The sequence below is a fragment of the Stigmatopora argus genome, chromosome 12, assembly GCF_051989625.1.
Source record: "Stigmatopora argus isolate UIUO_Sarg chromosome 12, RoL_Sarg_1.0, whole genome shotgun sequence".
NCBI lineage: Eukaryota > Metazoa > Chordata > Actinopteri > Syngnathiformes > Syngnathidae > Stigmatopora > Stigmatopora argus.
In genome coordinates this window covers 6,548,975-6,574,007 of record NC_135398.1, presented here as the reverse complement: position 1 = coordinate 6,574,007, position 25,033 = coordinate 6,548,975, and the positions used below count along the sequence as shown (strand labels likewise).

The window sequence follows — 25,033 nt, the reverse complement described above, 5'->3', positions numbered from 1 at the left end:
CAGCATGTAAGAATTTTAAAACGCCAAACTAGTATTAGTATATAGATACAGCTCAATTTAAAAGATATACTATAGAATGTTTTAATTTTTGGGAGGAAATGAAAAAAATAAACCCCATTAAGACCTGGCATCCACAAACATAATAATCACATTTATTTACCCAATAAAATGAACACAAACAGACAATAAGCTCATTATGCCCTCCCAAAACACTTTAAAGTAGTATTTTTTTCAATTTCATAGTATTTTAATCATCAATGAATTTAAAAGCTAATGTTTTATTGCCTTTTCAGCTGCTCCTAATTAAAATGGAATGGACTTCTCATGTCATCAATGAGTTAGAGTAAACACAGTGAAAGAAAAACACTTGTATGAACCCAATAACGACAGCAGACTATAATTTATATACGGTATGTTTTATTGACTTTTCAGATCATTGCATCAGGCTAGAAAGTACCGTACAGATGAAAGAGTACCTGTGTGAATGAAGACAACTCTGCAGGCTATACATGACAAAAAAGTCAGATGTGAAATATGAGACCAACAGATCGCGGGATAACACGAGAATGTTTGCTTTCGCTGTTAAACCCAAAACAACAGTGCTCCCTCTTAGTTCACTTGTACTTTGGTGTGGAGTGGCTTTGTCTAATTGCTTCATTCATTTCCAATGTGGACAGCACAGACATCCAAATTATTATTCAGTCTTTTTATTTAATTAAGTTAAGCTTTTTGATACAACTGTAACAGTCAACTACTTTTTTTTTCTAAATGTGAATGTTAGGATTTAACCGAGCACTCACTATGGTGTGAAAATAATAGGATATTCAGTGGCTATAAAGTTTACACACCACTATAAAGAAATAGGAAATCCATTTGACTGGGAGGGACAAGAGCTAGGAAATAAGGAAGCAATTAAACTTTTTTTTTTTATAGACAAATGAATAAATTGAGTTACCTTGCCCTTTGCTTCAAATAGTGCAAAAAGAACATGTCTAATTTTTACTGTTGGTTTAATGCAACATATTCCTTTTTTGTTGTTGTTTTAAAGTCCATAGAATAAAGTTGCTATCGCGTGAGAGTCATGAAGAAACACATAAACAAGAGAAGAAGATGCAATGTACAAGGCTCAGTGTTTCAAATGTGACAACAGAGGGAGCACTGTTTTAACAAGTCACGGAAAAAAACAAGCAAAAAACAAAGGATATTTTCAAGTTTATATTGACAGAAAATAAAGAAATGCAAATCAATCATGGCCACTTTGAGGGATAGATTGAGTCTCAAATGGGTAATCACTATTTGGTTAATTACATCTTGTAAACATTTGTATTTCTTTCTGTATTGAGCAAAAAAAAATTCAAGCTAGCTTATCGTTTTCCATTATAGGCTCTGTAAGGTTATCATTAAACCAACAAAAATCAAAACCCAGACAAACAGTTCTTTTCGATTTTTTTGTCTCCAAAAAGCAAAAGAAAAAATATCATCAGGCACCATAAAATAACATTTTCATTTCGACAAGATTTGTAAGCAAGAGCGAGAAGTCGGATGGTGTAACTCCTTTTTTAAATGTATTTTTGCCATTAAAAAAGGCATTAAAAAGGCTCCCCCACGGTCAAGCTGGTTCACTCTACTTTGACAATAATCGCTCACATGAAGCTTTAATTTCCACAAATCTTCCAAATGACGACCGATTCTCAATTCAAGAAACAAAAACAGAAAAAACATCTCTGAAATATTTCAAAAATGCAAATTGAACATACGCTGTCGCCTCATCTCCATCATCTGAATGCACCCGATGATCAAGTCGAGTATCGCGTAGCTGACGATAAGCAACAAAAGACGCGGATGCCGATTAGTACGTAATATTGCGTGCGTCCTACAGACCGCTCGCCCCGATTTCCTGAAGAAAAACCCCAAACGCCTGCTTCCGATTTGATTCAAGCACAATCCAAATGATAATGACGTCATCCAAAAATAGAGAGATCTTCGTACATACTTGAAAATAGTTTTTCTCTACTACATCTCACATTTTTATCGAGACCGAATTGCCGTTCCTCATCGTCAGTGAAAAATGTGCTTGGGGGCGTGAGGCCTTTTTTTTCAAGAAATATCACATACAGTGTACCAAAACGGATGAAAAAATATTCTTTTTTTTTTTAAATGATCGTTTGCCGTATAAAAAAAACAGCTTTTCGAGATGCACCGACACAAAATGCATATCTAATAAACGAGCGGGAGAAGCGAATGCTGAACGTACGCCGGCTACAAAAGTTGCATGGCCTTTAAATATCTCTCTGAAAATATGGCAGCTGAAAGCAATGGCCTCTTTGACCCCACACAGACTAGAAAAAGCTTGAGTGCTTAAAAGGAAGCAGATCCAAAGTCACCTGAACATCCCTGAAACAAGTTGCGCGCAAGCTAGCTGAGATTCAATTTCCAGCTCAAATCAATCAGCGTTTGATTCGGAACTCTCAAAAGACCGACCGCAACCGGACCAAATGTTTTATTACCACGCTAAACTGGCCTTTAAAAGAAATTCTATCTATTTGTCTATTAGCCTGGAAACAAATTAGCAGTGAGGACCAAAGTGCAAGAGTATACTGAATACTGCGTGTAAAAAGCTTTCAACTTATCAACCGAAACAATGAAATTCTACGCTATTTTAGGTTCAGCCAAACATTTTGCCAGTTCTGACGTTTTTTTGTGTGTGAAACGGACAAAAAAAGTGCTGTTAAAAAAAGTGTTGGTCCAAAAGAAGCAGGATGATGGATGTTAGCCATGCCACGTTAGCCATGTCAACGTTAGCCATGTCAACGTTAGCCATGTCAACGTTAGCCATGTCAACGTTAGCCATGTCAACGTTAGCCATGTCAACGTTAGCCATGTCAACGTTAGCCATGTCAACGTTAGCCATGTCAACGTTAGCCATGTCAACGTTAGCCATGTCAACGTTAGCCATGTCAACACGCACAGAAAGAGTAGTTGAAAAATTCTGCATGCATTATTCTCAGAGCGACGAAAATCAAGCGCGGATGTTCACATTAGCGTCTGAGTCGAGACAATTGCTAAAAAGAGAGCTTGTGTGCAAAATGAGAGCGAGACGACGTGTTAGCATTCAACGATACATCGAAACAAAGAGGCACGACTAAAAATCAAGACGACTAATACAAAACAAACTCGCGTACATTTTTGTTAAAAGCATGGCAAGCGCAAAAAAAACAACGGAGAGGATCGGATACGCTCATCACTATTGACGAAAGGCACTTCTAATCTTCCACTCTTCATTTTTTTTCTCATTAATTTCATTTTTTTTTACGCGCTGACCTCACCTCTATGTTCAACTCTGCCAAAGAAGTGTGTGCAAAGTACAGTACAAATGAATAGACCTGGCTAAGATGGTGGAAATGAGCATTTGGAAGGTTAAAAAAAAAAAAATCAGGCCAGGCCATGCAAAAATAAAAACAAAACCAAGATTTTTAGCCCTTCAAATCACTCTTCTTGTATTCAAAAACGGAGTTTTGCCACTTTTTAAATCTAAAAATACTCTCAACTTTGATCTCCTCCCCACAATTGCTCTATAAAAATACTATTTCTCCTTTTTTTGGCAAGAGTATGGTAGGTGAGCTTAACAATGGCTAACTACTGTGCTTGGAAAAGTGAGACCTGAATTGAACCAAAGATGGGAGAAGAGGTGAAAATCGCGTTGAAGTGGGAAACTGATTCTTCTCTGCATATGACTGAGCTGTGCATAGAACAACCTGGCACCAATGGACAGTGCTTAACAAACTTATTAACGTAATGATCACGTAAACCAATCGCTGCCCAAGATTAAGAATTGGCTGCCATTTTAGCAATAAACGTCCAATCCATTCAATTGGGATCATTTAAAGCCAGCTATATCCATTCCAATGTAGCTTATTATTTTTGGATGCCTATCGTGGTCAATAGTGCTGAAACATTGTCCTAATGAGGGTTTAATATATTTGTCAAACACTGTTTAAACACAAGTAAAAAAAAATTTAAAAAGCCAACATGGAGGATGTCATCTCTCTGACCAAAACCCGGAAAAAATGTCATTCTTGCTACATGAAAAACACATCCTTCATTTGGCTCACATTAGCTGGATGCACGAAACGGAATCTAAGCGCCACTCGGGGGGGAAAAAAAACAAAAACAAATGACAAGCTCACATACGCTGACTGCATGTATAGCTGAAATATACTCTTATATTACTGCTTTTTCTTTTCTCTGTACATTAAATGATCTACAGCTCTGTGAGTCAAGCTTGAGACAAAAACAACAACAGTCAAGCGCAAGAAGGAAGAAGTACCGTGAGTAAGAAAACAAAGAAAAAACCTGCGAGGACCGCGGAAACAGTCTAACTAGTAACGAAGCAAAATACAGTACCAAGGATACAATAATCACAAAGATTGATGCTCTGCAAGTGCCTTCTTTAACGTATAGGAAGCAGACACAAACAATAAGCACTAACAGTTAAGTCAATGGCTGCTACAGTCTGGAAGAAGACCCCCCCCCCCAAAAAAAAAGAAAGAACGGCAAGTTGGATGCGGGAGATTTTCTGCTATTTCAGTCTAAAATGAATCCTGAGGAACTGCATTCATGGATGTATACATCTTTCTCCAGATATACCGTGCGTTTTGTTTAAACTGCGTTGTACCTGGTCAATTCAAGCAGAGGGACAAGTCAAAGCGGTTGAGAATAAAGAACATTTGACCCTAATTTGACCCCCTCCGGTGTATTTTAAAGCTGCGGCGTTGCCTATTTTGACAGCCTTTCTCTCCCGCTTTTCTGTACTCGTGACACAGGCTGGTGGTCATTGAAAGCTATTACTACGGTACTTACACAAGCGTCAAATTCAATTAGTCTTGTCTCTCACCCCACTCCACAAAATGTCTCCAGTGACTACACCAATCTGGTCCAACGCTTTCTGGGCCGCCTTTTAAGGTGTGGAGCAAGAAGCCCGGTCGGTTTAGCCTTTTTTTTCACAGGCTTTTTGTCTACGGAGACTTTGCAGGCAGTCTGGGGTTAACAGTTCGGGCCTTTGTCTATAAACAGCTATCATGTGTTTAAGGCAAAAAAAAAAGCCAACAAAAATAACAAGAGGGCCTCCTGTAAAAATTCCCATCATCCCACCATCGCTCCAATCTCCTCCCCTCCCCCTGAAAAAAAATATTTTTGTGTGCTTCTTCTGTATTATTGTACATTTTCACACCGAGTTTGTGCAACTTCCACAATACAATCGCGGCTGGCCGTGTCGGGCTAACTGTACAGTGCTGAAGTTACAAGTCGGTATGCTTATTGTGAGGCCGAGCAGCTAGCAAGAAATGCTAGCATTCCACAGCCTCTCGCTAGAGTCATGCTTGTTAAGCTGATTTTACTCGCCGCTTAAACACAACGACCCCTTCTTCAGAGTCCCAGTGAAAATTCCCCCACCCCGTTGGTTCCCCCCTTGTCTGCTGGTGCTGAATTCATCTTGGGTGCTGGTTGTGATTCTGACAACGGGCCAGCACTGGGTATGCTAGATTTACATTCAGCTGGTCATTGTGTTGGATCAAGGATACGTTTTTGTAGTGAAGCACCAGATCTTTGAGGGACGAGTAGAGATGGTAGGGCTCGGCGAATCCGTAGCCGGTGGTGGTCTTGTTGATCACGCAGTGTTTGGTATCGCCGTCGACACTGCAAAAGAAGGCCAGGAATGGGGGAGATATCCAATCAATTTGGATAATAAAAAAGCAGTTAGTTCTTTCCCCCGTATCAAATAAAAAGTATATACTAATTTTTAATCATTGTATGAAATTCCCTTTAGCACTATTCTATCTAGTTGATGTATAACACAACCCCTAACCACTACTATTACTACTACTACTACTACTACTGCTGCTAATACTACAGCTACATTTGGTGGCTGTATAACACGACCTCTTACAGCTACATCTAGTGGATCTACAACAAAATCCCTTACTACTACAACCACTACCACCCAGACCACCACCACCACCACTACTACCACTACCACTACTACTACCACTACCACTACCACCACTACCACCACTACTACTGCTGCTAGATTTTATAATCCGTTCCCCCTAAATTATGAAACAAATTATACTCTGATGCGCATTATAGTCCAGAAAATATGTGAATCTATTTGATTTGTCTAATTTAATTAGACCGGGAGGGTTGGTGGCAATCGAATCGGGCCACCCAGTCCAATAGACTGGATGTCTATTGATGTCGATGGCGCTGTCATCTTTACCGCCAGTTAAAATATAATTTTCAACAAGTGTACATATGAAATGATCAGCGACTTACACAACCGAGCAAGCGTAAGAGCCCTTCTGTGATTGGCTCTCCCGGATGAGGAAAGTTCCATCACATTTGCCTCGCAGCAATTCCTCGGCTTGGGTGCGCTTGATGTCGCCCACGTACCAGGTGCACTCGTCATGATGGGGTGAGCCCTCGTCGTCCTCCAGCGAGTATGAACTGGAATGTCATGGAATAAAAAAAAAAAAATAGTTGATCGTTTATTTTTGCTATTTTTTTTGTCTTGGCGTCGATGGGCACACACTTACTCATCGGCGTCATTCTTTATGCCGAGCCACTCGTTAATCTTTTTTTGCCGCGTGCCCTTCTGCGTCAGCCATCTGTGAATGAGATCATGCCAGATTTAATGCAGGCATACGGTGAAGCTGACTATAATTGTACGAAATGTGACCAGCCACCTAGAAATGAGTCACGGTGAGCCATTTTTCAAAAGGGTTTTGGAAGAATCAAGGCTTGATTGATTGAGCGCAATAGTTGCCATCACGTCCATTATGTTCACTTAGCAAAACATTTTTACCCTTTTCTATATGCAACTTCTGAATCATTTCCATATTACATTCGTCAGGTCACACGCAAGAGCAAACTATTCTGAGTTGTGTTTGGAAGAAAAATAGATGCACGGCAGTGCCTTACATCAAGTATTGGTCTCGAATCTTGCGGAGCTGCATGAGATCTGGCTTGAGGCTGTTCATCTTCTTATCGATTTCTCGATTATCAGAGACTTGCTCTCTCAAGTCCTGCTCCAGCTTTCGCTTGCTGTCGTGGATCTCCTTCACGCGAGACTTCAAACGCTCCGAGTTGCTCTGGATCCTGATTTGACCGAGCGGCGGCGGTGGGTAAGTGGTCAAGAGTAAAACACAAACCAAAATCTTTGTTAACTCACGCTTACTTCTGAATCTCCTTTTCATTGCCCTCCCGTTGGAAGCGTTCCAAAGACTCCTTACTAAGGCGCTCCTGAGTCTCACATTGCTCCTCGAATATTTTGATGGTCTCATTAAAGGCCTCTATGGCTGTGCGCTTCATCTGCAGCTCCTGTGGGTGTGAATAGAAGTGACCAGTGAAATCATAGATTGCAGAGAGACGTCCTCATTCACGTCATTGTGGCTGAACCATCTTTTTGTTAGGCTTACGTGCTAAAGTTCTCAGAGACGGGCGCTAGATGGTCGTAACGAGATCAACCCAACGGTTTCATACCTGTGAGGTGCGTGTGTACTCTTCGTACAAGATGTCGTACTCGCGACTCTTCTCCTGGTACTGCTCATGATAGACTTTCAGCTGCTCACCGACTTCTTCTATGCTGTTCTCCTTCACCAGCTGAACCATGCAAACACAAAAATAATAACAGAAATGCCCTTAAGCAAGGGTGTCAAACTCGGGTTGGTTCGTGGGCCGCATTCACGTCAACTTGATTTCATGTGTGCCGGATATAATGTTTATACATTAAAACAAATCAGATGAAAAGAAATGGATCAAAAGCCCTAGATATTTTTTCATAGACCTAAAACAATGTTTGTTTGAGCTTTTTTCTTAGTAAGGGAAAACGACTTTTAATCATTTGTTTTTCATTTCAAAGGAAACATTTTTTTATGTCCAATATTAAAGTGGAAAACTGAAAATACTTTATATATTTATTTTTAGATTTTACTAAATGCTTTTTGAACTAAAAACACAAAAGTAAAAAAAATGGATTAAAAAATTGCGCCTTAAAAAAGGTGAAAATCTGGAAATTACATCTATAATCTTCATTTGAATTTGATCCTAAAGCAGAAAGTCGGCACTCATGATTTACTTTCTCGGGCCGCACAAAATGATGCGGCGGGCCAGATTTGGCCCCCGGGCTACCACTTTGACACATGTGCGCTAAAGTCAAGATTAAGTGACAGAGAATTGCCCCGAAATCAACAGAAAATGACCCCACGTAAGTTAACCGACCACAATGAAATGAAAGCATTCTCCGGCAATTTCTCCTGAAACGGCATTCCCTAGCTCGCCATACTTTTCACTCGTTTGCTGCATACAAAATATTGACTTTTGTTTTTGCGGTACAGTGCACCAACCTGTTGGTATTTGGAGACAGGGTAGAGAAGTTTGGTGTCCAGCTTGGCGTTGTACTGGGCCAAGGATTCGTGTCTGTAGTGGTTGATCAGCTCAACCACGGACAGAAAGGTCAGCGGCTCGGAGAAGCCGTAGCGGCCATCTCTGTGGTAGATCTTTATCAGCTTATTGTTTCCACCTCTCCTGTAGTGGGTGGAATGGAAGAAGGAAAGGTTTTTGCTTGTCGTCCTGACTATTATTTCAAAAGAGAGTGTTCCTTCACCTGAGAGTGAGCGTGTACTCGCCCTCCAGTTTGCTTGAAGCATCTCGGACCAGGAAGGTACCATCCGGAGTGTCTCGTAATTTCTCGTTCACTTCCTCCCTACAGATGAACAAGGCAAATGTTGACTAAATCACAATGTAAAAAAAAAATACAAAGTTGCTGACTGTTACAACCAAAAATAATTTTGCTATAACGATCATTTGAGAAATGCATACATTTGAATGGCATCTCAATAGTTATGCCTACCTGGATATTTCTCCCCAGTACCATTCGGCATCGCTGAGAAGGGTGCTTGTGTCCGTTATGGCAGACGGCGCCACTTTTGTCTTTGCTGGCTTTTCCGGAAGAACTATCGGGAACAAACAGGCAAACTGTGAATAGGCAGACTTTCACCGTGGCGTTTATTGGCCTTACCGGGTGGCGTGAGATCTTGTTCTGCCGTTCTCTCGATCAGAAGCCTTTCCACGACGAGAGCTGGCAACTCTTCGTCCAATGACAACCTTTCCAGTCATTGTTTGAGAAGCAAAGGCTTACCTTGTCAGTCACAATACGTATATAACACTCCTGACTGTGATCTAACTCACGTTGGAGTGGAGAGACCCGTCCTCATCAGTAGTGGTCCAAAGATTTCCCCCAGCGTGTGTGTGTCCAAGGCATTTCTGGCCTGGGCCTGTGCCACCTTGGACAGGTGTGTGAGCAGGTACTGCAGGGTGAGGCGGTGGTGGAGAGGGACGGTGGTGGAGTTCTCCAGCACCCTGCTAACATCTCGGTCATGGCTTCCAGCTACCGCACCATCTAAAAGAGAGGATTGAGGCAGGCAGGGTTATTGCCATTTCGGTGTAGTATATACAATTTTTATCTGTGGCGCACTTGGTACCTGCTGACTGCTGCTGGCGTGTGATAGCGCTTTGTAGCTGAGCGTAGGTACAGGCAGGGATGACAGGCGAGGAGAGCTCTCTCAAATAGTGCAAGATACACTCTGACAAGATGCCCACATCCGCCTGACTGATATCGCTCTCTGCATGAATAGACAGTCAAGCAAGTTTGTGTACATGAAGTTCAAAATCATAGGGTAGGGAATACATCAGGGAACAGTATTGCCAAATGGACTCACCAGGATTCAGGTTGTGCATTGGGCTGCCTGAAATGGAAGAACTGGTAGATGTCCTGTACAGAGTTGGGGAGTCCAGACCTAAAGAATGCAATGCAAAAAGGTGGATTGAGTTGGGGCGACACAAATGCGGAGCAAACGATTTACAAATGGGTCTTCGGTTCAGCGTTGTCATTGTGAGCGAGCCAATAATACTGTGTGGACAATGTAAAAACTCTTCGTTTTAAAAGTGACCAAAACCATCAATGACAGCCGTCGAGTTAAGGGATTCAGATTATTACATGGATTATTTGCAGTTCAGTTCCAAAATTCACATAAGGCCTACTCAAGACCAACATTTTATATAAGATTTTCCTCATACAGTACCACCCATTATAAGCTATTTCTGTTTCCACTTGCGGAAAAAAACCTGTGAACAATGCATAAATTGCTCCAGGAACATGGAGTCTAAAAATTTGGCATCAAAAAGGCCATTTTTTGAGACAAAGCTCAGGTAGTTGAGAAAACCACATGGTTTGAGATGAGTATACACATCCAATTCATTACACCATTGCCACATAGAATATTTACACTCTTCTCGCCACATTTCATACCGGTATTGATATTTTCCAAACACGAAACCCATTTTTTTAAATGTGAGTGGAACTTCACCCTCTAGGTTCTTGTATGGCATACAAAAGTTATTGTTAAACATTGGCCACATACAATAAGACGGCATGGAAGTTCAAGATAGTTTGAAAAATTCCAACAAAAATGACATGCTATTAAAAAGCAATCGTAAGTCTTATTTTCCACTAAGCTCAAACAAATGAAAAATAACCATACACTAGCGTGAGCGCCCTGCGCACGAGACGGGAAGTACGTTGGGACGCAATTGGCCAGTCTAACCGCTAAATGAAAATGTGCCGTCATTATACGCGTCACTCGGCCACATTGCTCGCGACTGCACTCGTTTGTCTGTACGTTTCCACTCACGCCAACGTTGGCGTGAGGACGAGAGGCAGATGGCGCAAAGGAGACAGTTGCGCAGAGATGGAAAGATAGCAGATATGGCATCTACCTCGCTGCTCTATGGCTTGGATCAGGCAGACCAGGGCTGCGGGGGCCGTCTCTGGTGGTGTGAACTGCTCGCTCAGGCCGGGCGGCGAAGCAGCTGAAACAACAACACAAATCACTGTTACAAATCCACCGTAGAGCCTCGGGAAAAGCCACGGGGGTCCTGCCAGATTGACAGTGGCACAGTTAACGGGGATCACTGAGGTACTAAGAAAGAGTATACAATGTTAAGAACACATGACTCTGCAGAGGCCAGGGTATAAAAAGTCATTTTAGTCCCAGTTTAGAAGAAAAACACCTGCCCACCTCATAAAGCCCAGGTTATTCCAATTTTTACATCCCATAAAGAAATGTACTTGGTGCTCCATGCATCACCAAAGTATTCTTCATGGGAGGCAAAGGTTTTAGTCCAAAGTATATTTAACATTGTGAGACAATAAAACATTATGTACGTGTTTAAATATAGGGATACACGTATAGCTTCTACTTTTAACATTAGATTTTTATAGAAATGCTTTGAACTGGGGAATTAAAATACAACTATGTGTGCACTGGGACAATGATTCTTTCAGGTAGCACACAATACAGTTTTGATTGTTTTTTTTTGACTCAGGATGAGACAATAACATTGTTTTGATGAGATCTTGTAATGTTAATAGCACCAATGCACTTTAAATTGGTTGATTTAACAAACAAATGAAAGAAATTGGAAGTTATCATTTTATTATAAAAATGTTGGTTTTGATTTGAAAATTGATTGAGCAAATGATACACAGATTCTGCTGTCCTCATTATGTTATTTGTTTTAATGAAGCACTGCATTACAATTGGATGTCAATCGAAGAGGGAGGTCAAAAAAGAGGAAAGCAACATAAGTTGTTATTATTCATACGCTTCATCCAAGGTTTCCCCAAGGGCTTTATAAGCCTGGTGGGCCGTGACGCTTTTCTTCAAAAGCTAATCCTGATGCCAGCTAACTATGGGTAGGAAACGGGGTGCACCTTGAATTGGGTGCCGGCTAATCAAAGGGCGCAATGAGGCAGACCGACAAATGTCGAAAGAAACCAAAGTCCCCTGAGAAAACCTACACAGGCACTCTGAGACCAATCAAACGCCACACAGGAAGGCCGAAGCTCCGCATTGATCTCCGAACTGTGAGACGACTGTGCCAACCACTGGGCCACCTTTGTCACCACAATTTCTTCTCTACCACCAGACTCTTCAAGTTTTCTTGGGGGAAACTGTACTTGTCTGTAAACTAAATCAAATAGGATTTGACTCAAAGTAAAAGTTTACAGGAGAAAGCGAAAGGGGCAAAAAAAAAAAAACTGAAAAAAAGCAGTCCCATTTTTTTCCTCCCCTCCTATTCATATTGTCCTTTTCTTTTCTCTTGGCGAGCTTTATCTCCTCCCCTTCAGTCTGTCCCGTTCGCTGCTTCGCCTTCGCTCTTTGCGTGAGTGGAGCACAATAAAGGATTTAATCAAAACTCCTGAACAAGCAAAAGCCCCCATGGCAATGGGCCAGGCGCGGTGCGGCGCGGCCAGGACACACAGGCACGTAAAGCGCCTTCTATTCGGTGCCGGAGCGGAGCTGTTGGCCGGTGGGGGCGAGGTGGGGATGGGGGTGGGGGTGACGCCGGGAGTGTGGAGGGCCGGGCTTGACCGGGGCTTGGCACTAGCCTTCTGTTCCTGTTAAATCGCTGCTGATTATTAATTTGCGGAGTTCAGACAAGAAACGCCGTGTCAGCACATTCCATTCTCGCTCTCTCGCTCTGGTTCTTTTTCTGCCTTTTCCTGGATGTCTGTCTTTAGCTTTGACATTCCTTCTGCTGGGAGCCACCTGATGGCCTAGAGCAGGGGTCCCCAAGCTATTCCAGAAAGGGCTGTGGTTGGTCCGGGTTTTCGTTCCAACCCGTGAGAGGAAACCTTTCCACCAATCTGGTATCCTAGAAGCGTGACGGGACGTTTTGACGAAAGACGTTTGGTCCCCGGACGTTTGGTAGAACGGACATTTGGTAGTACGGACGTTTGGTAGAACGGGCGTTTGGTAGAACAGACGTTTGGTAGAACGGACGTTTGGTCGCCGGGTTCGCTCGCTGTCAAATTATGACAGTTTACTGTTGATATTTTGATATTAGATATTTAGATATTAAACTCTCTCTCTCTCTCTCTCATGATTATAATTTTGAGAGCTGGTTTCAACCGTAAGAACCCAGCGCCCAAACGTCCGTTCTACCAAACGTCCGGTCGACGAAACGTCCGAGTACCTCCTAGAAGTGCAATCAGTGGATTGCAGTCGGGTGCTTCTTTTTTCAGCAGAAACCTCATTGGTTAAACTGTGTGCCCTTGGGGTCACTGGCGACCAGTCTAGGGCGTAGTCTGCCTTTCGCCCGGAGTCGTCTGGAATAGGCAACCCTTACGAGGATGCGCGGTATTGAATAAATTCCTTCTGCTTCTCTCCAGGACTGCTTTTTTTTATTTTACTGCCTTTTGTTCTCTTCACATTTTATCCGACTTGTCTTTTTTTTCCCTCCCTCTCGGTTTCCATGCCTGCCAGTTAAACATGAAAACTTTGCCTGGCAGCGTCTGCGGCGCCTCCACCTTCTCTTTATCCCTGTCGGCCATCTGGAGGGCTTTGGCCCCTTCCCCCTCTTCTCTCAAGGCCGGACAGACCACTCACTTGGGTGGACTTGTGCAGCCCTGACATGACAGTTTGCTACAAATGGCAATACTTTATAGAATTTTCCCAGTAATATCTCTCTATTAGAAATTGTCTATTTTTGTGTGAGTTGGTGGGTTAATGTATGACAAAAAATACCGTATTTTCTTTGTTCTTATTCTCGAGCGCCATGTCACAAAAATGTGACTTTTACTCCAGTGCGACGTACATGTTTTGTTCTTCGTTTTGACATTTTTAGCTGGTGCGGGTTACAATAATCTGATTGGATGGGTCATTCTTTCAAGGTAACATTCCTGACAAAAAATAGGAGGCTAGGGAAGCTATTTTAGCAATATTCTCTCTTCATAAATACAAATCATAAGAAATGGAATCATGACAGATTTGTTGATGTAAAAAATATTTTCTCTCCCAAAAGTCATTAAAATCCCTGCATATTGCAAACAGTAACTGATAAACTACAACAATTTGTCTTTTTATTCTTTGTTTTTTATTCATTAGTGTTGCAGTTCAAACATAAAATTGTGAAATTCTGTGTGGTATAAAATAATGGTCAAATTAAAAGGAAATTCCAAAATGTGCTACAAGTTCTATTTGGCTTCTGTTTTTTGTTTTTTTCTAACCGAATAGCATCATTTGATTATATTTTTTTAAAAGATAAACTTCCCTGATTTGATCTATATTGTGGATACAAATAATCGGGAGCCTCTGGAACAGAAAATGATAATAGCATCTTTTCGTTTTAACTGATAAAACTAGATCTCTGCACTTTTATTACATAATGCGCTACTTTTTTCCTCTCCTGTCCACACCGCAACTACTGGAAGCATTTAGTCTGCCTGGATGTTTGGACGAGCGAAGGTTGGAACACGTGCGACAGATATTAGTGGATGTGCGGCGACAACGTTAAGCTGGTGAAAAGAACTTGAAGGTTCTGACGTCAAGCTTTGGCTTTGCTCCTGGCATCCGAGTGTTATAATTCACACAGCTGCTGAAGAGCCGTGTCATGCGAACAAAGGTTGAATTTAGGACAAGCCATCAATGCTGCCATTTGTCTTGCGCAAAAACTCCAACTCATTCTCAGGAAGCACTTGAACTGAGAAAAAAAAAATAAACCTCAGTCTTAAAATACAGATGCGGCAAAATGCAGAGCTTATTATTACTACTTGTAGAGCCGGGCTATGTGTAATAAAAAAGGAAAATGGAAGGATTTACTATAGTCTCCTTTTGAGAAGAAGAGTTAACACGCAAAACCAACTTTAAGAAACAGTTTAGTTCTCTACCCTATAAAGGGGCCAAACCGTAATACCAGGGGAGCTATGAGTTTTTTTTTTCTTCCTAATCTCAAAAGCAGTTCTCTCAGTGAGGGAAGGTATAAAATAGTAAGTAATATCTTGTTAAATGAGCCCACAATTTGTTTTCTTTGTCAATTTGTAAGGCCCAAAGCCTTTCCTCAAAGTGACTAATTCAGAGAAAGCGTGACAGAAATCAATATTTACCCAAGAGACTAAAAAGAAAAGCTATGTCATGCGCTACCATCTGTGTCTGCCCAAGAAGTTGACATTTCATCCTGAAACAACTCAACTCGAAGGTTGAGAAACGGACAAAATTCTTTCGGAGTCCACCAAGGTCAACCAACCACAGCACATGGATGCAAATTGCAGTTCGTCCGACCATTTCGAGCGCTTGTTCCATAAGGAGACATTTAGAGAGAATCTATAACTACAACTCCTGTCGTCAAATTGTCGGAGATTGTGCCTGCAAATTTGTTGCTAATTTTACTGTCTATTTCTTATCTTTAAATATCAGCAAGAGAAGACAAGCCCGTCTCAAGCCATGTTGTTCCCCCCAAACAAGTGTTTGTTATGTTCAGTGGTGACAAGACCAGTTGGTGTCTGGCTAACGGCTGGTGTGTAACAGTATGTAATGCTGCCGGTCAAGTTTCACGGCTGCGTGTCTTCGCCACATCCCGACAAAACAGACACACAATGTTTAATGGCTGAGGAAGACCGTCCATTTCAGTGTCACAACACGCTTGCTTCTATTCCCTAACAAACGACTAGAAATTTGGTTTCGTATGACAAGTTTGCAGCTTTGGATTGAAGTAAATTGATATTATAGTAACATTTAGGAGCTGTGTGCCGCTGATTAACTCAGATTATGCCAATGAATTCCTGATGTTCTAGTATTTTTTCCAGTTTACACATACTTTAGCTTGATATGATTGGTTCAAATGACAAAACTTGACTTTTGAAGTGTGTAAGTACTTTTGTTTGTCGTATCCTCAAGACAAAACACCAGAACTCCCAGAAACCAAGACCTTTGAGAGACAAGACCAGGGCTGAGACAAGCCTAGTTAGCAGTATTTAATTTATGATCTGTTACGTAGAGAATCCATCTTGAACATTAGCTTAATGCTAGTACAGTAATCCCTCGAATATCGCGGTTAATGTTACCAAATATGGCCGCGATAATCGAAAAATCTCAAAGTAGGGTCACCCCTACTATAACTACCTTTTTTTCCCCCTTCGGTGCTGAGTTCTAGTTGCAAGAGTGGCTTCCGGGTACGAGTTTCAGCGTTAATTTTCACATTTTTAGGAACTTGAAAAAATACTAATATAAAAAATAGCAGAAAAAAATCGTGAAAAGTGAATTGGCGATAATCAAGGGATGACTGACTGTATAGTTAAGTGACACTGAAACAGGATCATTCAATGCCAGCCCTCCCCGTTCAAGTCGGTGAACCAAATTCAGATGGTTCCGATGGGTTAGCTTGCTACTGCAACCAAGAAATTTCCCGAATACGGAATGAAATAAAACTCTAATCTAATCTAAATGGATGGAGGGGCATTGGCCTTCATTTTCACCCTGTCCACATCTTTTCCCACTCTTTACTGTCTCGGCCCCTCCCCACCCCCTTCATGGATTCTTTGAAAGTGTTTTCCAAGTAGCGTGGGGGGAGAGGCCTCTCCTTTCTGAGAACTGGCCCGGCTTACATGCTTGATGGGCGCCCAGAGACAGTATCAGACGTGTATGCGAATCAGCGAGCGACGCTGCAAGAGTGCAGAAAGCCAGAGAGAGAGAGGCTGGACCGGGCCATGGGAGGAGTTTGCAAACATGCGAGGCCAAGGTTCACCTCAGCATGCAATTAAAGTGAGGTTGAAGGAAAGAATGATATAACACAGGAGGGGGAAAAATATCCACAATAACTCAAGTTTTAGCTGTGGTTTTTGTCCTCAATTTATGACTTTTTAAAGGGCCATTGACTTCATTTCAGAATCCATGTCACGAAAAAAATTGAGATCTTAAACTGCAAATACTAGTTTTCCTTTGAGTGCGACAGACGATGTAAAAGAAGGCGTTTCCTTCATGGAGTTGCGGTACGACAACTCGTTGCTGCTTTACCGTGACGGCATAGTCTGAGCAAGAGACTTTTTTCAGCCTGAGAGGTTTAGTCGTGCTGGAGAAAATCATCGAGTACATGTCCAGAAGAAGAAAAAAAAATACTTTTGATTACTGACTCCAGCTTCATGGTGAGCAGCCAGATGTGATTAAAACTGTTTGTTTGTTTTGTTTTTAAAAGACTACTGGTTGTATCTCAGTGAAATCCAATCTATTGAATTCAGTAAAGTACCCCAAAGATAACAGGTTTAAAATAACAATTGCAATTACCCATATTTCAGGTTTTAATGACTCTTGTCTATGCGGGATTCTAATCAACGCACGTTCTCAACACTTGAATCGGTCTGCCGGAATGCAAAGGGGTCTGCCAAAGTGTAAATCTTCCCGGGAATGAAATGAACTCTTTATAGTCCCAGAGAAAATATCCATTAGCATGTACTGTAATGAAATGCAAACCAGACACTTAAGAGAATTGCAGAAAGTACATGCATGCTAGCTAACTCATTTTCATGAAGCAACATTTAGCATCCCAAACATAATATGAATTTGAGCTCATCTGAAATTATGTTGTGGGGGAAAAACAAAAATAGAAACAAGCTAACTAACAAAGATGAAGAGCCACTAAAAATTACTTAAAACAATAAATAACATAATAAGTAATACAGGCTACCCAGTCACAATTGTAATCAAGTACGTACATATTTTTTTATTACTAACTATTATTATTTCTATATTTTTCAGAATACATTAAAACGTACAATATAATAAAAATTAATTTAATAAAATCTAAAATATTTTTTTATTATTATTTCTATATTTTTTGGAATACATTCAAACGTACAATTATAATAAAATATAATTCAATAAAATCACAATCAAAAAATGAAATACACTATTTACGGCCCTCAACAGCACTTCAATGTTGTTGTTTTTTTATATCATATTGATTAATGAAATGTCATTGAGAATGATTGGCATCCAGGTTATTGAAACAAAATAAATAAATAAAATGAAGGTGTGCACTGAAATTGACTCGGTCAAGTCATGACGCAGTATAAAAAGTGAGACAACCATCTTTGATCATCAATCTCGTGCATTTTTTTTTTTGGTGAGTGTAAAAAAAATATATTCCACAGCATGTGCCTTAACAGAATGCTATGTCAATAAAAGTGGTGGAGGCAGTAAATGATGTTTGTGTAGTTGGGACGACTGGAACAGCAGGACTGCTCATTCTAGACGCTGACGCTTATGTCTGCGTGAATCGCGCAGACATTGTTAAAATCATGGGAACTTAACACTTCTTGGTCGCCATTTTAAAAAGCATTCAAAGGTGCCAAGACATCCATTTGGATTAATCAATTAAAAGGTGAAGCGACAATCCAGTCAAATTGACAGATTGACTTTTTCATCTTTTATACGAGTGGTTTTCTTACACGTATAAGGTGCATCTGCATGAGTTTTTCTCAAATTAAAAGCGATATTTTGCAAGCTAAAGGTATTCCCATTGAAAAGAAATTCAAATCAATTGTTCATTGCGAAATTTCCGTTTAGTAAATTACTACCGGTAATGTTAACACTGGTAGAATGCCTTTGTGTCAGCAACAAAATTGTTCAAATGACTTTGCATTTTCTATTGTTCTAGGTCAAACGGATTCCGATTGTTATACAAAATATCAATAAATCAAAATGGCAATTAGACAAATTGTGGCAGACTTTGTAACATCGAGAAATTCCGCACCGTTGTACGTCCGTGGCCTCGCCTACTAAGAGTGGAAGGTTATTATGTAATGCAGGCGTCCTTACCTTGACATGACTCTGGAGTGGGAGCAGCAGGGAGGGGTCGCTGAGACCTGGCTTGACTGGACGGGATGGCCGTTTTGAGAGGGCCCACGTATTGGACGTACGTCCCGGGGAAGTCGCCTCTCTGCTTGGAGCGTTCGTTGTAACCCAGAAGCCAGCCCAGGCATTCCGGCTTTTCCTCGCAACCTTCGTGGTAGTTCTTCACGGAAAGCAAGGACGCCTTGCTCACCAGCAGCAGGTCGCCCGCTGCCAGATCCAAGTCTTCTTCCTGGTCCTTGGTGAAGGCGTAGAGGGCACGGTAGCGGAAACCTTCCGTGGCCATTTCGCCAGGCGAGCGCAAATGGGAATGGCCGGCGAGCGAAGGATGAGACGGCGGCTCGCGGGAGAGCGTCAAATCAAAAGTTGAATGTGGTTTGGCGCCAAAGGTGAGCGGAGTCACCCGAAGCTTAAAAGCATTTTCACAAGTCCGCAAGGTAGCGTTTTGACCTAGGCTGGATTTTTGTTCAGACCTGACCGGTGTTGAAGTGGTCCACTTTCCTCAGTTTGATACCCCGGTTGAGCCAGATGATGGAGCAGAGGGAGAGCGTAGGCAACATGCTCCTTAAAGCGGCGAACAGATGCTACGGGAGCAGCCGTCTTCAAATTGACCACCGAAGGACCGTGCGTCGCTGGGCTCCGATCAAGTGGCCTGAACTGGACAACCGGCGTCGGAACGGGACGCTCTTCAATCCTCTTCGGTTCCGTAGAGCTCCGCCGTGTTCTGGACAGGGATTACGAGCGGCCTGCGGGACATTAAAACCCCCCGAACAGAGAGAAAATGTATCAAGTCAATTCAAAGAAGTACATTCACGTCTCGTCATTACATAACCGGCATGAATAAAATACAGTGTTAGGGCCACGCGGGGAAAAATGGCGAACGGCGCCATTTGTGCAGTCTTCGGAAAGGACACGGATCGGATGATGCTGCTGCGTCACAACCGGCAGCGGACTCGGTCCCCGGACGGGAGCCTGTGTTGCCTCCGCTCTACTACACGCGCGCGCTCACGCCTTCCTTTTAGCGATGCGTCACCATTTGCTCAGGAACGTGAACTTTGCCTGGGAAACCAAGCTCTTCCAAGAACAATGTTTTCGTTTAGCGATAGTACGAAGAAAACCGAAGGTGCGCTGAAGCGAGGGGTCGCTAGAATTTTCGGGATCGTGCAAAAGGCCTTGCAATAATGATTTTTTTCTTGCTGGAAAGGAACGGAAGCAACACTGCGTTGACTAGCAAATGACAGATCGTGAATCAAGCAAAGCCAAGGCACAAAACACCATGAGTGAAAAAATACCGTCATTCGAATCCCGCAATTTTTCCAGGCACAAAATGCGCCACGTAAAATTCAGATCCCGCCTCAACATCGACGCCATCGTTGGTCGCAAATTTCGCTAGCGTTCGTACTCGGATACGTCGAAAATACGCAGACGTCATTTTCACGTACGCCGTGGTTCCGAAGTTGCGCTTGAAAAATGGCCGCTGGACCGAAGGGAAGAGATGGCGAGCGAGGAAAAGAGAGAAGAGATTAGGCTTTGCAGATTAAGTACAACATCTGCGGTCTGCGGCCAAGGACGGCCATCGTGTCATCGGAGACGCAGGTAGGCAGTCTGAAAAGGTACGTGCAGGTTTTGGTGTCAAGCGGCGAGAGTTACGAGCTATCGAGGGCAATGTTTGGAGAAAAAAAATGACAGCCGAAACCAAATAACCGTAAGGCCTAGTTTGCCAGGCCCGACGTTGTGCAACCCGAAACGCTAGATGAATAGCTACACTTGAGAGTGATGCATTGCAGACACTGAAATAAAAAAAGTAGGTGAGCGCACGGTACATTCCCCCCCCCCCCAAAAATATGTTTTTAGCTTGGAAAGGTCTCGCTTTTGGACTCGCGGACACTGCGCTGTTCCTTGGCCACGTAGGGAAAGACCACGTAAATTCCTTATAAAGCGCACTGAGGCGGATCTATTTGTCGGACGGGAAAACGGAAAAAAAAAATGGAGAAGATGCAGGCGATGGTGACACTCACCCCACTTTTGGTCGCGAGAGAAGCTGGACGGGCTCAGCCAGACTCTCCGTTCCACATCCTTCCCAGTCGAGAAGCGAGAGGTGCCAGCCTAGACACGTGGCACTGGTATACCCAACCACAGCCCGCAATCCTCACACCACCATAACCCCCACCCCCCCTTAGCCCTCCCCCCTCCCTCCACCTGCTCTGCGCCACCCCCCCCCCCCCCCCCAACACCCACAGTCCTGCCTCTGACCGACCCCCCCCTATCTTCGCTCGGCGAAAAAAGTCCAACATTTCTTCCAGTTGTGGCATATTTCGGGAAACAAGTTGAAGAAAAGTGGACGAAATGTCGCCCCCGTGCGCTAATCCTTTTTCGGCCGTCGTTTTCCGGCGGGCGCCGAGCGCAACGAGTCGTGCGAGGTGAGAGAAGAGTCGATGGAGAACTGTTGGGAGAGTGTGGAAGGAGCAGCCCGCTGAGCCCGGGAGCAGCATCGGCGGATTCATCGCTTCTTTTTGGGATTTTGATTGAAACTTTCTATTCGCTGGGTGAAAGAAAGAAAGCGACGGAGCACTTTGCTGTCAGCGCACTCCGAACGGATGAGGGAGACCGCAGGAAAATAATTAATGAACGGGCAGCAAGTAACTGACTGTTGCTAGAGCGAGGGAAAGCTCCCGCCACGTGATTGGCTGCCGCCCGCACCATGTGCTGCCCAGTCACCGGAGAAGCCGGGCAAATCAAGGAAACGTTCTAATATTAGAAAATGTTTCTAGGCAGCCGTCGTGCGTCTGACCCAAACAAGAGCACATTTGCCCCACATGGATGGCTCTCGGTTAATATTTCAGCCACGTATTTAAACAAAGATGAGAAGAGAGGAAATCAGCTTTTTGGGAGGGATAGAAAATAAACATTACAGGTTGTATATTAATGGGAGAACGGGGATATCGAACTGAGATCGGCATCATTGGAGCTGGGAAATTTCAACGCTAGTTTTGGAAATAAGTCAGACATTCAAAGGGAGGGAATGTACATATTTACATTTTCTTCCCATGACTCGTTTTCTGTTGTGTCATATTTCAGTCCATTATTAGTAACTTCACAACTTTCAAATTAGCTGAATAAATGGCTAAATTTAAAAAAAAGTGAGGTAACAATGTTATTGGTGATTATCTCGAGAATGAATATTTGTGGAAAAAAAAATAAAAAATATCCTGTACTGTTGTATATTATGCATACTGTACCTAAATACTAAAACGTAATATTTGTGAAAAAAAAAAAAGATCCTGTAATCTTGTATATTATGCGTACTGTACCTAAATACTAAAACGGAAACAATACCATGGCAAAAACATTTTTAAAAAGTGAAAACCAGTAGAATACTGGATGACAGCTAATCCTTTTTTTTTTCAATTTTAAATTCAAACTGCAGTGGTTTCAACAAAGGAAAATCAGAAATCCTTGTTTTCCCCCCAAATCAGTTGCACACCGAAAATAACGTAAACAAATTATGTTTAAAATGTTTAGCTTTACATAAATAAAGGTGGTCATCCGATGTGATAAACTAACGGGGCTTAATAAGACTGACATTTGTGGTAAATCTATGCATGGCTGCAAGCCCCACCAGTCAAAATGGATTGGACTTCTATCACCGTCAATGGCAAACAATAGATTAACACTTGAAAATAGAAATAAAGAAAAACTCAATCTGTTGAAAATTACGAAATCGAGCCAAATGTCCGATCAAGTGATCCGATTTGGTACACCAGAAATATATATTAGTATAAATAGTACTTTACATAGCATTAATATGATGTTGACTACACCAATTTATGTGTGCAGTTCATGGTGAAGCTTTAAATCTCATTATACTCGCATAATGACAGTAAAGGCATTCAATTCAACTCAATTATTTTGCAATATCCTGTCATCTCTGGATTATTATTTTATGGCTTAACTCATTCACTGCCATGGACAGTAAGTTACGCAATCAATTTCAACAGGGAAGGTCGGCATCGAGTGATGGCATCCAAACCAATTTGACGGATTGAACGCGAGGCGAGCGCCATCAGCAGCAGCCAATGAATTCATACTTAAATGTGCTAGCTGCAAGGAAACAATTCATGCCGTGAAGTTTGTGTTTAGACTTTATGGCCAAGCTGCTGGAGGAGCTGACGACTGAAGCACCACTCGCGCACGCACGCACGCACGCACGCAGTCTGGCTCTCGGCCACGGCGCCACATGCGAGTGAAAAATTTACTGCGCCACAGTGAACGCTAAAGACAGGCCAACCTTTCAGAAGCACTCCTTCTCCTAAAATGGAGGCTTGAATATTCAACACTTTTAAAGTAGTGCCACTTAAATACGCCGGGATGGTTTTTTTAAGCATTTTGCGTCGCGGTCTGAGACGGTTTTGAGTCTCGGGACTGACTTTCTTTTTGTTAACTCAAAGGTCAAATGTCTTTAAGACGACTCATTTCGAAAGGTAATTATTCCGTGAAAAATGTCAAGTCAAGTTTTGCTGATTGAAAATGTGATTAGATGACTATCACATTAGTAAGTTATTTTCAGATTTCTGACTAAGCCTTTATCTATTCGGTATGTTCTCAACAGCTATAAATTTTGTACATTTCCGAGTCTGTACTTCTTTTTATTCAAAATTTTCTACTTATGTAAAAAAGTTAAAACACTTTCTTCCACCACAAAGAATTGAAAGCAATTATTTAGTACAGGGATCATCCAAGTGAAATTAAGTACAGTTGCCTACGTACTTTTTATGTTGAATTCAACTGTGCTTCCTAACAGAAACAAAATCTTGTTTAATGAATTTGAAAGAACAGAATTGAATTTTTCTGATGTCTAAAAGTGGAGAAAACATCATTAAAACAATTTACTCTTGTAGCCAATAAACGTGAGTCCTCTAAATTTCCCAACCTCATTATTTATGTGTGGGTATAACTGACATCACAAAATGACTGCTCCTGTAAACGGTGTCATTTTTTTGTGTCCAAACATTATTTTCTCTGTTAATAACAGTCCAAAAAATATGTCATATCCATCATTTGTATGACTATCTCTTTTTTTAATGAATATCATTTATACTAGGTGTTGTCTTGCACTTTAAGGTTTTTTATGGTGAAGTTTTTTCATGAACGAAAAGAGTCGCCTGCCTAGAATGTGTTAAACGTAATGTTTTATTGTTAAAGACGCACCTGGTTATTGATTTTATAAAAGTGCAATATTATAATTGTTAGTTATTTGAATTGAAATTTGAAACACAACCGAAAAAAAGTTGAATTGTTGTGGTTGTGTTCAATGCCGACCTGTATTTTATGCTAATATTCGAAATGACTGTAATATTACCGTAGCTAACAAAATACTGTGACCACCTTAAAAATAGAGTAAAAAAAACATGACGCCAGGAAAACCATAACCAAAATCATTTCAAAAAAGCAAGAAAACGACAGCGAGAAAGCAACTCGAAGCAAAAATTAAAAAGAAAACATAAATAAAAGAACGCAGCATAAGTTCGCTTCACTTCTCCCTTGGCAGCTGGCAACATTTTGTCTATTTTCCTGACTTTTGAACCCAGCTTTTCTCGTTGTAAAAATATGGCAAAAAGTAGCAAAATGAAGGTGGGCTCGCCTGACTCGCTTTTGAGTTGAAGCTTCCACCATTTTCCAGTAAGTTACAGTGGCTTCCTCGCTCGTTGTACTGGAAATGTGCAATAAGTTTTGTCGGGGGCGAAACTCACCAGTGGATATTTCTTCAGTCTTCTCCTGACTTTTTTTCCAGTGGCGTCGCTCGAAAGCCTGCAAAATATCAAAAGGAGTCGCTCCAGTGTGGGGAGATGAGACGGCAGCTTCCAGGGGTGCGTGGAATTAGAGGGAAGCTCTTGTTTTTTCACTTCGCCTTCTTTTTCTTTTCCCCTTCACAACTCCCTGCTCCCCTGCACAGCCATTTTCCAGCGAGGCAACGGAGGGGAGGCGGGCGCGTGGGAACAGTCAGGAGAATGGCGGAAATAGCCGAAGTGTTACGGAAAAGTACGAACCAAGCCCTCGGCTGGCTACTGGCTCCGAAAAAAATGACACTTCGAAATACTACGTATATATATACGTATATTCATCAGGTCGTAAATATTTTCTGAATAATCATAAACTCTTGACAGAGCACTCATTTTATATAGTCTTATTCATATATTTCGTTTTTTTATGTGTATTAATTATTCACCAAAATTCACCAATTTCGTTATACGCAGCTGTGTATGATGACAATAAAGGGTTTTTATTTTTATTTT

General features: G+C 41.8%; 1 protein-coding gene across 3 annotated transcripts; it reads right to left on the bottom strand.

Annotated features, from left to right (window-relative positions):
• Positions 1–400: 400 nt before the first annotated feature.
• pik3r2 (phosphoinositide-3-kinase, regulatory subunit 2 (beta)) lies at positions 401–24,789 on the bottom strand. 3 transcript variants are annotated; one of them, XM_077614775.1, is made up of 16 exons: positions 24,491–24,789; positions 18,708–19,486; positions 10,831–10,923; positions 9,774–9,851; positions 9,537–9,677; positions 9,244–9,454; positions 9,074–9,159; positions 8,906–9,008; positions 8,660–8,758; positions 8,400–8,580; positions 7,537–7,656; positions 7,232–7,374; positions 6,976–7,152; positions 6,591–6,662; positions 6,331–6,501; positions 401–5,694 (listed from the first exon to the last, which is right to left on the bottom strand). In XM_077614775.1, exons 2-16 carry the CDS (start codon positions 19,024–19,026, stop codon positions 5,487–5,489), a joined length of 2,202 nt encoding a protein of 733 aa, XP_077470901.1. In that variant the 5' UTR covers positions 19,027–19,486; positions 24,491–24,789; the 3' UTR covers positions 401–5,486. The 3 variants fall into 3 exon arrangements, with proteins under 3 accessions (XP_077470901.1, XP_077470900.1, XP_077470902.1); XM_077614774.1 differs by lacking the exon at positions 24,491–24,789 and adding an exon at positions 20,759–20,917; XM_077614776.1 differs by lacking the exons at positions 401–5,694; positions 24,491–24,789 and adding an exon at positions 20,759–20,918 and having other exon boundaries at positions 6,327–6,501.
• Between the last annotated feature and the right edge of the window lie 244 nt (positions 24,790–25,033).